The sequence below is a fragment of the Carcharhinus amblyrhynchos genome, chromosome 11, assembly GCF_965287045.1.
Source record: "Carcharhinus amblyrhynchos chromosome 11, sCarAmb.v2.hapA, whole genome shotgun sequence".
Classification (NCBI taxonomy): domain Eukaryota; kingdom Metazoa; phylum Chordata; class Chondrichthyes; order Carcharhiniformes; family Carcharhinidae; genus Carcharhinus; species Carcharhinus amblyrhynchos.
In genome coordinates this window covers 6,595,985-6,610,493 of record NC_137334.1, presented here as the reverse complement: position 1 = coordinate 6,610,493, position 14,509 = coordinate 6,595,985, and the positions used below count along the sequence as shown (strand labels likewise).

Sequence of the window (14,509 nt, the reverse complement as noted above, 5' to 3'; positions counted from 1 at the left end):
TTTTAAAGTGAATTGTTGAGACTTCCCAATATGAGATTCTGGCACTTTCCCTGATACCAAGCTAAATCACCTGTAGCTTCCCATTTTTCTTGCTCCCTTTTTTGAACAGCAGAGTTGGATTTTGCAAAGCAGCGTTCACAGGATATGTTTATAAAATGCGCACAAATTAGACACATTGCGTTTTCAATTTTCAATCTACATAGTTCTCCAAGAATTTTTCTTTTTTTTTGAAGAATGCAAAAGATAAGGAAAGCTGTCTTACTCAGATAGTTGAACAACAGAAGATTACGGAAAATACCATGCTACAATTAAATCAGTGGATAGAAGAAAAGGATGAAACCATTAAAGAATTAAAAGAACTATTAGACCATAAAAGCACTACCATGGCACAGCTACAGCACTCGCTGTCTCTCAGGAGCCAAGAAATTGCTGAATTAAATGGTAACATTGAATGCACCATAGAACAAAGGGATCAGCAGGCTCTAGAAGAAATTGAAGAACAAAAGGATGGTGCAGAGGACGTGCAGGAACAATTTAGTCAAAAGGATACTCCATTGTATGTGGAACAGCTGGGGGTTGATCTAGGGGCAAGTCACAGTCAGGGGCCTGTCCAAACAATGCAGCAGCTGGGTGAGCAAACAAAGGAAATTAATTTAAATGTTGCAGTTGACTGTTTGCAAAATCAGGGTCAAAACCATTCTTGTGAACAAGTGCAAGTTTTAAATGCAGTGAACATGGATCTCAATAAGAAGCTGCAAGAGTCCAGACTTGAGCAAGAGAAACTTCACCAAAAAGTAGAAAAGATGACAGTGTCTCAGCAGGAACAGGAGAAATATAGACATTTGGTTCAAGATCTGGAAGAACAAATAAAGCTATACAAATCTGAAAAAGAACATTTAAATCATGAAATTCAGGAGCTCAATGCATCCTTAGCCCAAGAGAAGGAAGTCAGTAAGGAAATGAGACTCCGGCATGAGCATGAAATCACAAACTACAGTATCAAATTGGAGATGATGGAGAGGGAGAAGGATGAAGTGCTTGGTCGACTTGCTGAATCTCAGGAAGTAGAGCTTGAACAACTTAAAACCAAAATGATGTTCAGTCATGAAACAGAATTGTCCAAACTTAAGGAAGACCTTGAAATACAGCACAATCTAAAAACTGAAGTACTTCGAAAGGAATTGGAAAGTCTGAAAAGAAACTTGCTTGGTGAAGTGCATCAAAATGATATCAATGAGAACTTGGAAGCAATGGATCAAGAAAAGATCATTTTGAGTGAGCGGTGCGCAGAGCTAACAAAGCAGCTGCAGCAAAGAGAGTTAGAGTTGAAGTTGCACGTGGAAGCAAAGAATTCAGCCAGCCAAACACAGGAAGCTGTCCAGAAGTGGAAAGCCAACACAGAGGAGCTATCAAGCCTGCATTTACAATTGGAAGAAGAAAGTACTGAGCGGTTACATTGTGAAGAGAAAATCAAGGGATTGATTCTTGAGAGCAAAAGAAATTCCCTGGAAACTCAACCCGAACAAATTAGCATGATTTCTACTCTGGTTATTGCAAAGGAAGAAGTGAGAAAAGACAAAGAAATTGACATAGATATGTTAAAGGGGATGGTGCAGGATTTAAAGGAGGAGAAGCAGTTGTTGCTGACACAACTGCGAGAACAAGAACAGTTAGTCAAAGGTGTTCAAGAACAAAAGCTGGCCGCAGATTCAGTCACCAGTGAAGTTCAAGCCTTATTTGGTCGTCAGCTTGCTGCACTGCAGAGCCAACGGGATCAGCTGCAGGATCAGCTTGAGGCCCAGAAAGCTAAAAATCAAACGATGTCTGAAGTCCTTGGGCAGAAAACCATGCAGGATTCATCTCTGCGCAAAGAACTTGAAGAACTTAAGTCACTGTTGAGAGAAAGTGAAGAATGTGTGAATCAACTAACTGAAGGGAAGATTGAGCTTGAAAGTAAACTATTGTCAAATGCTCAGGATCTTTCTGGGATTGAAGAAGTACTTGATAAAATCAAAGCTGAAAATAATTGCTTGAGGAAAGACCATACAGATTTGAAGAACAGACTGCAAGATCTAGAATGTACAAAGCAATCTGAGATTTTAGTTTTGGGCAGTGAGTTGAAGAGAAAGGAGTCTGAACTGCAGAAACTAGAGACAGTCATGGAAGAGCAAAAGGCTCAACACCTTCAGGAACATTCTGCTCTGAAGCTGGAGGTCAGCAACCTAAGAGAGGCTCAACAGCAACTAGAACAAAGTCACAATGAGAAAGTTCAAGCTATCCTTCAGCAACAGGAAGAGAAGCTTTGCTGTGCTGTGCAACAAGCTCGGATAGAAGTGACCAGCCATTATGAAGAAGAACAGCGCAAAGTGGAAGAATTGTGGCGTTCTGATGTGATGAACTTGAAAATGCAGCATCAGAAGGAGGTATTTGAGATTTTGCTCTAACATATGACAAGTATTTGATGACCTTAAACGAATTTTGATAATTTCTCATGAGTTTGATCTTTACATCTAATGAGGAAGGATAGTGCATAACATAGGCAGTAGGATGGTATAATATAAATTATGCTCAATGTGCAAAATATACAATGCACTTAATTCTGTGCTCCCATTCAACAGGAGAATGTTGGTTGTTGGGACTATATTAATCCTGTTTTTTTCCTTTTGTTGCTCCAAGTTTCTTCAATGTGACCCTAATATTGCTTGCACTTTGTTAAATTTGCGACCTGTAAGCCAGGAAGTGCTGCATCAATCACCATTATTTGTTTCCCTTGAACATATTGGGCTTTTGCCTGAATTTGGAGCCTGAGACCAATTTTGACCTCACCACCAATTCTGGGAATTCTATTCTGAAATATGCAGCAAATTCTCAGAAGCACTCTGCTTCTCAGAAGCTCTGATCCTAGAACCAAGTTTTAGCATTCACACACTTCACCAGCGCACCACTGGAAACCATTTAAGAGTGGCTTTGAATGGATACCATACAATTCTGGCTAGTATCAAGTTCATGTGCTAGATCTGGAATCATAGAATCTAACAGTAGAGCAGGAAACCATTCGGCCCATTGAAGCTGCACCAACCACAATCCCACCTAGGCCATATTCCCGTGCATTTACTCTAGCTATTTATCTCCCATTAAGGGGCAATTTAGCATGGCCAATCCACCTAATCCGCACATCTTTGGAGTATGGGAGGAAATGTATGCGGACACTGGGAGAATGTGCAAACTCTACACACACTGACCCAAGCTGGGAATCAAACCCAGGTCCCTGGTGCTATGAGACAGCACTCTGCCACTGTGCAGCCTTCCTATGGTTCAAGCCAATTTTTTTAAGTACTGGCTCCAACCACAAGAAATGTGCCACTATGTCTACTGATGTATCACCCATTCAGGATCTCATTTTGATCCAAGTCCTTTGTTGTACAAACCAACACTGATATCACCGAAGCACTGATCTGGTGGCATTGTTGTGTTGTAATGTTGCTGAATCAGTCATCCACAGGCCAGACAAATGATCTGAAGGCATAAGTTCAAATCTCGCCATGGCAGCTGAAAATTTAAATTAATTAATCTGGAATTGAAAAGCCAGCATCAGTAATGCTGATCATGAAATTAACAGATTTTTGTAAAAATCCATCTGTTTCACTCTTCTAGAAAGTAAATTTGCCAACTTAAGCTGGTCTGACCTTTTGTGACTCTGAACCCATATTGAATTGATTGACTTTTAACTGCCATCTGAAATGGCCTAGTAACCATTTGCCAGGTCTTTTCCTCATTTTGGATTTTGCCAGCAGCCAGTCCCAGCTGTGTCCCTTCAGGAATTGCCCATTAGATCTGTTGAGTAAATCTTGGTAATGGACAGTGGCGTTCCCTGCCAAACATGCATTCTGTCCCTTGCTACCCTCAGAGCTTGCAAATAATTAATATGGAAGAATACTGATTCATCATCTGAAGAAAGATGGTAAATGGTTATCAGAAGGAGGCTTTCCTTGCCCATGTTTGATCTAATGCCCTGAGACTTTATAGCACCAAAATCAATTTTGAGAGCTTCCAAAAACTCACCCTCCCAACTAATACTAACACACCAACTCTAATAGATTAGTCCACATTTTGGAAGGGTGATGGCAGGGCCTGGGTGGTAAGATTTTGAGTATGACTGTCAGAGTATGGCTTGATTTGTGTGTGAGCCAACCTTCTCAGTTTTGGCAGAGGTCCAGTTTTGAGTAAGGAGAACTTTGTGGGATTATCTGGATTGATGGTGATTTTTGTTGTCAAGTGCTTCTCCCCTAGGGGTGGGGAGAGGCGAAATCAGGATACAGAACTTGTTGATCAACCATGTTCAAAATGAATGGTGGAACAGGCACGAGGGGCTGAATGGCCTACCTGTGTTTCTATTTGCCATGCTTCTATGTTTATAGGACTGGAAGAACGCCAGGAAATCAGGTTGGTTTTATTATTAGACTTTTACATATCAGTTTGATACAATTGGCTTGCTAGGTTATTTCAGAGGCTGTTAGTCAAACACATTGTTGGAGTCACATGTAGATAAAAGTGGCAGATTTCCTGTCCTAAAGGATATTATTAATGAACTAGATGGGTGTTTACAACAATACAGTAATTTCATTGCCTTCATTAATTACACTAGCTTTTTATTCAGATTTATTTAATTAACATTGAACTGGCAAATCAGAATGTTACTTGTAAGCTGAATATGGTAGAGGAAGTGGGTGTAGTGTATTTGAATTTTCTAGAAGTATTTAATAAGATACCACGTGAGAGATTATTAGACAAAATTAGAATTGAGATTGAGGTTAATATATTAACATAGAGAATTGGTTAATAGGCAAAACAGAATAGGAATAAATGGGATATTTTCAGGTTGACATGCTGTAATTAGTGGTTGGGCCTCAGTACTTGGCCCTATGTTTTTGACAACCTTTATCAATGATTTAAATTAAGAAACTATGTGTAATGTATCTAAATTTGCTGCCGATACAAGAAGTAGGTGGGGAAGTAAGTGGTGAGGAGTATGTAGAGGCTGCAATAAGAATGCAAATCAATTGGGGAGGCAAGAAGTTGCAAATGGAATACAATGTGAATTGTTCACTCATCGATTGTGGTAGGGAAAAAATATATAAAAATTTGTTTTTGAATGGTGAGGGAGGGGGGAATGTAGATATGCAAAGAGCCAAGTGGGTCACTGTACAGAAATTGGACTCTTAACATGCAGGGACAGCAAACAATTAGAAAAGCAAATTATATGTTAACTTTTATTATAAATGGATTCTCTATGTAAGTAAAGAAATCTTGCTATACTTACATGGGGCATTGGTGAGGCAGCAGTGTGGCACTTTGGTTTCATTACTTAAGGAAGGACATAATTTTCCAAGGGGGAGTGTACAGTGAAGGTTCACTAGACTAGTTCCTTAGATGACAAGATTGTCCTGTGAAGGGAGATTGAGTATTCCAAGCACATATTGCCTGCAGTTTAGAAGAATCAGATGTGATGTAATTGAAATATAAAATTCTGAAGGGTCTTGATAAGTTGACTGCTGAGTGAGGAATCAAAAACATCGGATCCTAAGCCTCGGAATAAACGGGTCGATGATTTAGGACCAAGATGAGAAATTTCTTCACTTGAGGGTAGTAAGTCTTTTGAATTCCCTATGCTGCAGAGTTGTGGAAGCATTGAGTATGTTCAAGACATAGGTTGATAATTTTTTGGGTACAAAGGAACAATGGGAAGGTAGGGTTGTGGTAGATCAGCCACAATCTTGTTGAATGGCAGAGGAGGCTTCCAGGCCCAAATGGCCATCTGCAACTCTTATATTCTTATGGGACTGGATTCAAATTCCTCAGACACTGTGGCGGGAGGTAATCTCACGTACTTGGATGTCTGGGTTATTAGTTCAGAAATTTAACTGCTATGCTACCACGCATAAACCTGCATCCTGATCTGAAACAGACTTTCTAAGGTGATCTTTGATCAACTGAATTTGAAAGGCTAGGATCTTGAAGACTTCTTAATGTTTCCCTACTAATTATTCTGTTTCATGGACAGTGTCTTTGTTTTGTTCTAGAGACTAAGGATCCAGAGAAAAGTCCTGTCATTTTCTCATGAAAACGGGTCTTTTATGCATTTCCTCACTTTCTTGACATTTAGTGGAAGTGTCAGATATGACTTTCTTCCACTGTACCTTTGGTGGTACTAATATTGAATCCTCAAGGTTGTAATACAGACATTTATCTTTTCAAGATATTGGAAACAGAAATATTTTGGAATTAAGGGAAGTGTGGAAATAATTAAAATGTTGATTGACTAATTCAAAATGATTTTCTTTAGACACATGCCTAATTGTTGTACTGTGAATTTGCGTTCTTTTCAGTTAGATGAGTTGAATGTAGAAATGAAGAAAGCGTTTGACTTGCAACAGAAACAGGATGATGAAAGGAGAAAACAAATTGGATTAATTAAACGGGCAAGTACTCTTGCAGTCAGCTCATGATTGGTGATATTAATACATCATAGCCTCAGACATCGAAAGCGTATCCAATTTAACTTTTCTTATTTTATAGTTTTGATGTGGACTCTCAAGTTATTTTATGGTCAAAAAAGGAAGCTGAGCAACTATATTTAAGCGGAGCTTTCTTCTAACTAGCACCATCTCACTTTGATCAACATTCAAAAATGTTAACATTTACAGTGTTAGATGCTGAAGCTAAGTGTTTAAGACTTCTCCTCTATCTGAACATTTTTTATATATATCACAAACGTCTTTTATTCCAATGCAAACCTTCCCCTCCCCTGCCATCTATCGCTTTTTCTTAAGCTTTGCTACATAATTGTTGCAATCTCTCCTAACTCCCACTAATTATTGATTAACACTGTTCCAGCCCCTCTTATATAGTATGAAATTCCAACACACTTCACCCTTTCTTCAGCTCTGAAAAAGTCATACAAACTTGAAGTGTTAATTCTGTTTTCTCTTCCTACAGATGCTGCCAGATCTGCTGAGTTTTACAACATTCTCTGTTTTTGCTTCAGATTCCAGCATCTGCAGCATTTTACTTTTACTTAAGCCTTTAAAAATTAAGTTGAAAGTTTGGAAAAACTTAATTGGGAGTGAGCCTCCTTGATCATTTTGCATGAACATCGGTCTATTGATGCAAGATAGAGATCCACTGTGAGATAGAAAAAATGTTCTAATCCATACTCTTCCGTGGTGTTCTTGGAGAGGACTTATTGCATAATTGAAAACTCAGCAGGCCATAAGAAGGAACTCCAATTGTTAAATCATTGCTATGGAAACTAAAAATAACCAAAAGAGCAAAATGGAAGTGTAGCCACTTTACGCTCCAAGTAAATTGAAAAATCCTGACTGTCCAATTCGAAAGATAAATATGAATATTTGAAACCTATTTAAAATGCACATGTTGCCGCCTCCACCCAGTACAGCAGTTCTGATGTAATTTTATTATGTAATTCAGAAGAAGACTTTATGGTGAATATACTTCATTACTTGTGAATACCACAGGGTACTTTCTCAATTGAGGGAAATCTTACTCTGTTATGTTGTTGCTTGAAACCATAGCTCAACAATGAGGGCAAATAAAAATATATGCATAAGGGAAAGCATTTATCCTTTAGCAGCATAGAGGATTTGAAGGCCATTGAGGATAATATTCAATTGCTCAATTGGCTTTGAAATGTGGCTTAAGGGCAACAGCTCTCAAGCGCCACTGAAGATAGTTGAAATTGATTACTTTGTATTCAAAGAAAGATGCACAACAATATTCGTTCTATATAGAGCTGAGATCTAACAAAGAACAAACAAAGAAAATTACAGCACAGGAACAGGCCCTTTGGCCCCCCAAGCCTGCACTGACCATGCAACCCAACTTAACTAAAAGCCCCTACTCTTCCAAGGACCATGTCCCTCTATTCCCATCCTATTCATGTATTTGTCAAGGCGCCCCCTTAAAAGTCACTACCAAAGATCTAGCAATTGGATGCAGAACATTTTGTCCTCAGTATATTCCACGACTGTGACAACCAGTTAATTACATTTGAAGTATGATCATTTTTGCTTTGTGGGTAAATATGGTAGGCAATTGATACAGACTGATGTTCAACCAACAGTAATGAGATGAATGACCCAATTTAATTTGTTCTCATGGGGGTTAACAAATGTTGGCCTGGACACTGGGAAAGCTCGACTGCATCTACAAATATTTTTTGCAGCAGAATATCACATTGGAAGAGTTTTTATTATTTATGGACATTTGTCAACCTCACTTACAGGTTCATGAAAGGGAGCACGATAGAGAGATATGTACACTGATTACGAAACATAAAGAGGAAGTAGAGCAACAGCGAGTAGAATTGACACAGGAACAGCAGGATCTGTTTAATGATATCCAGACACAGATGGAATCAGCACATGAAGCAGAGATATATCAAATTCGGCTTCAAATGCAGGTTAGATATTGCTGTGAATGTCAGCTGATTACTGACATTATGCATATTTTTTATCTGGCTTTCAGCTTGTGTGCTCGTTCCGTGAGAAGTAGTAGTGAAAGCTTTTCACTGGTTGAAGTCATACCGAGCACAAAGGAAGATGGTGTTAGTTATTGGTGGTCAATCGTATCATCTCAGTCCCAGAACACCATTGCAGGAGTCCCTCAGTGTAATATCCTAGGCCCAACCATCTTCAGCTGCTGCTTCATCATTAACCTTCCCTCCATCCATCATCAGGTCAGAAGTCGGGAGGTATGCTGCAAGACCTGTACAAAGTTCAAGCTTGGTGGTAGGTAACATTTGTTTCACACAAGTGCCAAATAATGACCATCTCCAGCAAGAGAATCTCACCATCACCCATGACATTCAATTACCATCAATGATGCCCCCATTATCAAAATCCTGGGGGTTACCATTGACCAGAAACTGAACTGGACCATCAACACAAATACTGTGGCTACACGAGCAGATCAGAAGCTAAGAATCCTACTCCCCAAAGCCATCGACAAGGCACAAATCAGGAATGTGATGGAATGCTCTCCGCTTCCCTGGATGGGTGCAGCTGTAACAACACTCAAGAAACTCATCCGGGATAGGCTGGCACCCCATCCATCACTTTCAACATTACCGGCAGCAGTGTGTACCTTCTAGATGCACTGCAGCAGCTCACCAAGGCTTTTTCGCCTGTACCTCTAAACCCCACAACCTCTTCCACATACCACAACAGATACATAGGGATACTGTCATTTGCAAGATCTCGTCTAAGCCACACACCATCCTGAACTGGGACAATATTGACATTCTTTCGTTGTTCCTGGGACTCCCTGCCTAACAGCTGTCCGTGGTCTGCAGTGGTTCAAGTGATTTTCCACCACCTTCTCAAGGGACATTAGTGTTGGGCAGTGAATGCTGGCTTAGCTGGTGACATCCACATCCCATTAAAGAATAAATTCAAAGAAAACTGAAAATATATAGGCCTATAGTAGTGAAAGGAAGATGATCCAAGCCTGAGATAATTGGCCTCTTCCAACCATCACCATCTTCCTTTATGCTAGGTATGATTGCAACCAGTGGAAAGTATTCCCCTCATTGCTGTTGACTCGAATTTTGCTCAGGCTCCTTGATGTGGCATTTGGTCAAATGCTGCCTTGATGGCAAAGACAGTCGCTCTTGCCTCACCATTTTTGAGTTCAGATCTTCTGTTATTTACATTGGAGACATTCTACTTAAAACTTAGTTATTGCAGTTTCAAGTAGAACATTCTTCAGAACCTTAAACTCATAATCTGACACTCAATTTATGGTTTGACTACAGAAGGACCACCAACTGGAGTTAGAATCCCTACGCCTGAGCCTGAACAATATGCACAGGGCTCAACTTGAACTTATGCAGTCTAACCTACAGCGTGAGAAGGAGTCGTCTCTGGCTGAGCTGCAGGAGGTGCTGAATGATAAACGACGCCAGGAGGTGGCAGTGCTGCAGAACCGACAGCACATAGAATTGGAGTGCATTAGGGAACAAAGTCAACAGCAGATGGAGCAAACTCTGGAGAAACACCAACAGGAAATGGGTAGAGTATCCTGTAGTGCGCTCAGATTGTGTTCCAGATTTGCAAACTATGTATCATTGTAGATATTTCATGAAAATGCTACATTTGTTTAAAAAATACTATCAATATTTATTAATTTTACATATATTTTCTTAATTCACCAAAATGAAAGAAACAGTGAGCTTGTTCCTTGGAAAAATTGTCATACCCCTGGTCTTGAGAGTAAATACTTGCTAGATTTGTTTTCTCATGTGTCAAATTAAATTCCTGTCAAATGAGAAAATATCAAGACCAAGATGAGCCAACATGTCCAAAAGTTAAATATTGAGAAAACTAAAATCATTGTCTCTGGCCCCTGCCATAAACTCTTGTCCCTAGTCACTGTCTCTAATTGAACCAGACTGTTGCAGCCTTGGTGTTGTATTTGACCCTGAACTGAACTTGTGACTTCTGCCTGCATCACAAAGTTTGCTAATGTCCGCTTCTTTATAAAGTTATCCATTTCTGTCCTTACCACAAACTTACCTGCGGCTGAAACTCTCATCCATGCTTTTATTGCCATTAGACTCAACAATTCCATTGCTCACCTGTTTGACCTGTAGCACATCTTCCATCCTCCATAAATTTATTCAAATTTCTGCTATTTATATATTAGCTCATGCTAAGTTCAATTCATCGATGACCTCTGTGCCCCCTGGCTGGCATTGTTTCCTGGTCCATCAACATCTTGATTTTAAGTGGCATGTTCAGATCCTCTATGGTTTTGACATCACCCCTCCCCCAACACCAAAATTCCACTTATGTACCCCTGATATCCTTGGCTTCACCATTGTTGGCCTTGCCTCAACTATCGAGGCCCTAAACTCTACAGTTCCTTCCGTAAACGTCTTCTCTGCTCCTCCAGGACATTCAAAACCTACCTGTTCAACCAATCTTTCAGTCACCCATCCTAATATCTCCTTTCTTGGTTCTTTAGCAATTTTTGTTTGATTGCCCTCCTCCAATGCACTTCGAGAGAAGGTGCTATGTAAATACAAGTTGTTCAGATGACTTTAAAGTTTTAAAGGAAAGATCAGTTTGTTTCCTTTAAGTGGTGGGTTATCATTGTTGGATGCTGGTCAATGAACTCTTGAATAATGAAAAACATCGCTTCACACCAAAAGAAGTTTCACCAAACAAATATGTTTATTTTTGGCTCATGTCAAAATTTTTCCCCAATCCTTGTTCCCTTTTCCCAAAGCTCATCAAATGTCTGTTTGTTAAATTGGTCTTTACAATGTATTACATGTGTGTAACACTCTGGAAAATAGTTCTGCCAGATATACCCATTTTAAAATCAGTTCTCCTAACTTTGAGCCCTCCCTTAAGTTGAAACAGGTTTTACCTATCCCATTTATAATTTTGAAATGACTTCCTTATTATAGGACTGTGACCTATCTTGGTCAGTTCCAAAGAAGCCATGTACTGTGCTCATGTCTCAAATTCCTATTTCAGATAGGTAATGTTATACATGTTCTTTACTAAAATGCTGTGTGTAAATCCAGGAACCATGTTTTACATCATTTGAATTCCCTCAGCTGAACTTCCTTTATACCTCCTTATTGACTGCTTGTTGACAAAATCCCCAGACACTGGTTAGCACACACAGAGAGAACATCTGTTAATGTATCGGGTCTGTGTGGGTGGTTGTGTTTCTTAAGAAATTACAGTTCTGCTGTTGGGTAACAATCCTCCAGAGAAATACCAGGCTAGGATATTATTTGCACGATAAGCATGTAAGCTATACAGCAATGCTGTTTTATATTGTTTGGTAATGGTGGAGAGCACACCATCGAGTGAGCTGATAACTCAGTTAGAAATCTTTATTCTAAAGTGGGAATATGGTGAGATTCAGGAGTTAGTGATTATTTGGCGATGAGCACTAGGTAAGTACTATAGAATACGTGATTTTCAGTGAACTGAAATTTTTGGCTTTAACTGGTATTCACTGGTATGCTCTTTATCATTAGGAAATGTAGGGAAAAAGGTCTGGTAAAGTTGGGGCTTGGTGTTAGAAAATTGCAAATACAGTAATGGGGTGATGTGATGTCACTGAATGGATAGAAGCATGCTGTTCCCACTGATTTGAGGGACCAAGAATTGAACTGTCATGAATATAAGATTAAAGAAGAAATTTAGAACAGAGGGGAGGAGGAAGATCTTCAAATAAAGACTTGTGTTGCTGTTGGCTTAATTAGTGTTAGACGCAACAATTATGCCAACATTCAAATTGAGATATGATAGGTGGATTAAAAAAAGGGACAGAGGAACAAGGCAGGTAAATGTGATTGGGGAATCTTTACGTTTACTGACATGGAGCAAGCATGTTGATGTGGGCAGAGTCATTTATTTCTGTGTGACTTCTACATGTGTCTGAGTGCAAGTGGAAACCAGCATGAACATACAAGGTAAATAAGCCACATGCTGGAACTTTAAGCTGAGCATCTAAACTGAGCACTGAGAATGTTCCCCAGATTGTTAGGTTAGCCTTCCCAAATTAATCCATGCAATATTTCATGTGTATCAAAACAAACTAAATATCTCTGCTGTTGGTTAGCATATCTGCCTCAACCTCTACCAAAGACTTTCTGTGCAGAATGCAGTAGTTCATTTGTGATTGCTGGTACTCAGTTGTTTTCATAAAATCTTTGATACTTAAATGTGATGGATGCCACATCATCCCAATTTGTTGAAACAATTCTGTCAGGAATTGGATTTTAAACTCTTATCCACAATTTCCTGTAGAGATCAAATTCCCTCATTTTGAAAGTGGTCGGCCTTCATGTTGGCAAAACATGGATGGGAAGTAAAAGGAAAGACTTGCATCTGTGTAGCATACTTCAGGACCTCAAGACATCCCATAGCACTTCAAAGTACTTTTGAAGTGAATTCAGTGTTGTAATTATGAAACAGTTAAGCAACTAATTCCGTGCACAGCAGGATTCCGCAAACAGCAGGGTGATAATGTATGAGTAATCTGTTTTAATGATGTTAGTTGTGGATTATATATTGGCTGTGTCATAGTCAATAACTCCACTGCTTCTTGCCAAATAATCTTCAGATCCTTTGTGTTCACCTAAGAGGCTCCAAAAAGGTGGCACCTCTGTCAGTGCCATTCTTTAGTACTGCACTAAAGTGTCAGCCTGGTTTAAGTCTCTGGAGTGAGACTTGAGCTGGGGACCTTCAGACCCACAGGTAAAATGCCACCCTTAAGCTGCGACTCTTGCATTAAGTCGTTATAGAATTGAAGGGAGAGCAGGAAGCCGTAGCAGGTGAGCTGACATTCCATGACCATGCTTTTGTTTCCAGAGGATCTGAGGAAGGCATTGCAAGAAGATGCTGCTCTTTTGAAGGCCACAGCGGTAGCAGAGGAAACAAAGAAACTGCAAGTATGAGAATGGCGTTTATTTAAATTTTGGGAAAGGTTTATTCTTCGGCAACTAAGTAACGTCTGTCTCAATGGTACGCTGAAACAAAAGTCATTAGACCATCACCTGAGGTTTGATCAAAATTCGATCATTTCAATTTAGAACTGATACATGAAAAAGCATGAAGTTCCATTCAGTTTGCCTTCATTCATTCTGGTTGTTGCCATAAGTTAAGTTAATCATTAAATAAGAAAGATGGGGGGGAGTTTGAGCAGAGATTCAACGGTGGTATGGACTGACTGGTCCAAATGGCCTGTTTCTATGCTATAAATTATATTTGCAAATGTATCAAATAAAACAGTAGAGATGGAAATGTGACTTGAATGGGAATTTGCAGGCTGTGTTGTTTGCGTGCTGCTTTGCCCTCCTCAATGGTAGAGGTTGTGGTTTGAAAGGTTCTATTAAAGAAGGTTGCTGAGTTGCTGCAGTGCATCTTTGGTATGGTCCACATGCTACCACTCAGTTGATGGAGAGAGTGAATGTTGAAGCTGGTGAAGGGAGTGCTAATTAAGTGAGCTGCTTCATCCTGGAGGATGTTGAGCTTCCTGAGTGTTGTTGGAACAACCCACATCAGGTAAGTGCAAAATATTCCATCATGCTCTGACCACCTTGATCTTGTACAAAGCTCATTCTATGTTTGCACTTCAGAGGTGGTTGGCTAGGATTAGAAGATGTGTAATGTATCTACATTTGCTGACAATACAAAGTTAGATGGAGAAGTACCCTGAGAAGGGGATTCAGAGGATGTGGATAGGTTGAGCGAGTGGGCCAAACCAAGACAGGTGGAATACAATGTGGGAAGCATGAAATTATTCACTTTGGTAAGAAAAATAGCAAAGCAAGATTTATTAAATAATGTGATACTGGGAAATGTTGGTATTCAGAGTGACCTGAGTTACCATGTGCACAAATGAAAGTTGACATGCAGGTACAAGAAATAATTAGGTAGGTAAATGGTATGTAAGCCTTTAAAAG

At 39.6% G+C, this 14,509-nt stretch overlaps 1 protein-coding gene across 2 annotated transcripts in view; it reads left to right on the top strand.

The window, feature by feature from the left end:
* pcnt (pericentrin) overlaps window positions 1-14,509 on the top strand; it is a 194,824-nt gene that overhangs the window by 51,491 nt on the left and 128,824 nt on the right. For both annotated transcript variants that reach the window (XM_080198511.1, XM_080198510.1), the window contains 5 exons: window positions 234-2,423; window positions 6,387-6,479; window positions 8,303-8,479; window positions 9,833-10,088; window positions 13,416-13,495. In XM_080198511.1, the coding sequence (XP_080054637.1) occupies window positions 234-2,423; window positions 6,387-6,479; window positions 8,303-8,479; window positions 9,833-10,088; window positions 13,416-13,495 (2,796 nt within the window). The remainder of the gene's footprint in view (window positions 1-233; window positions 2,424-6,386; window positions 6,480-8,302; window positions 8,480-9,832; window positions 10,089-13,415; window positions 13,496-14,509) is intronic.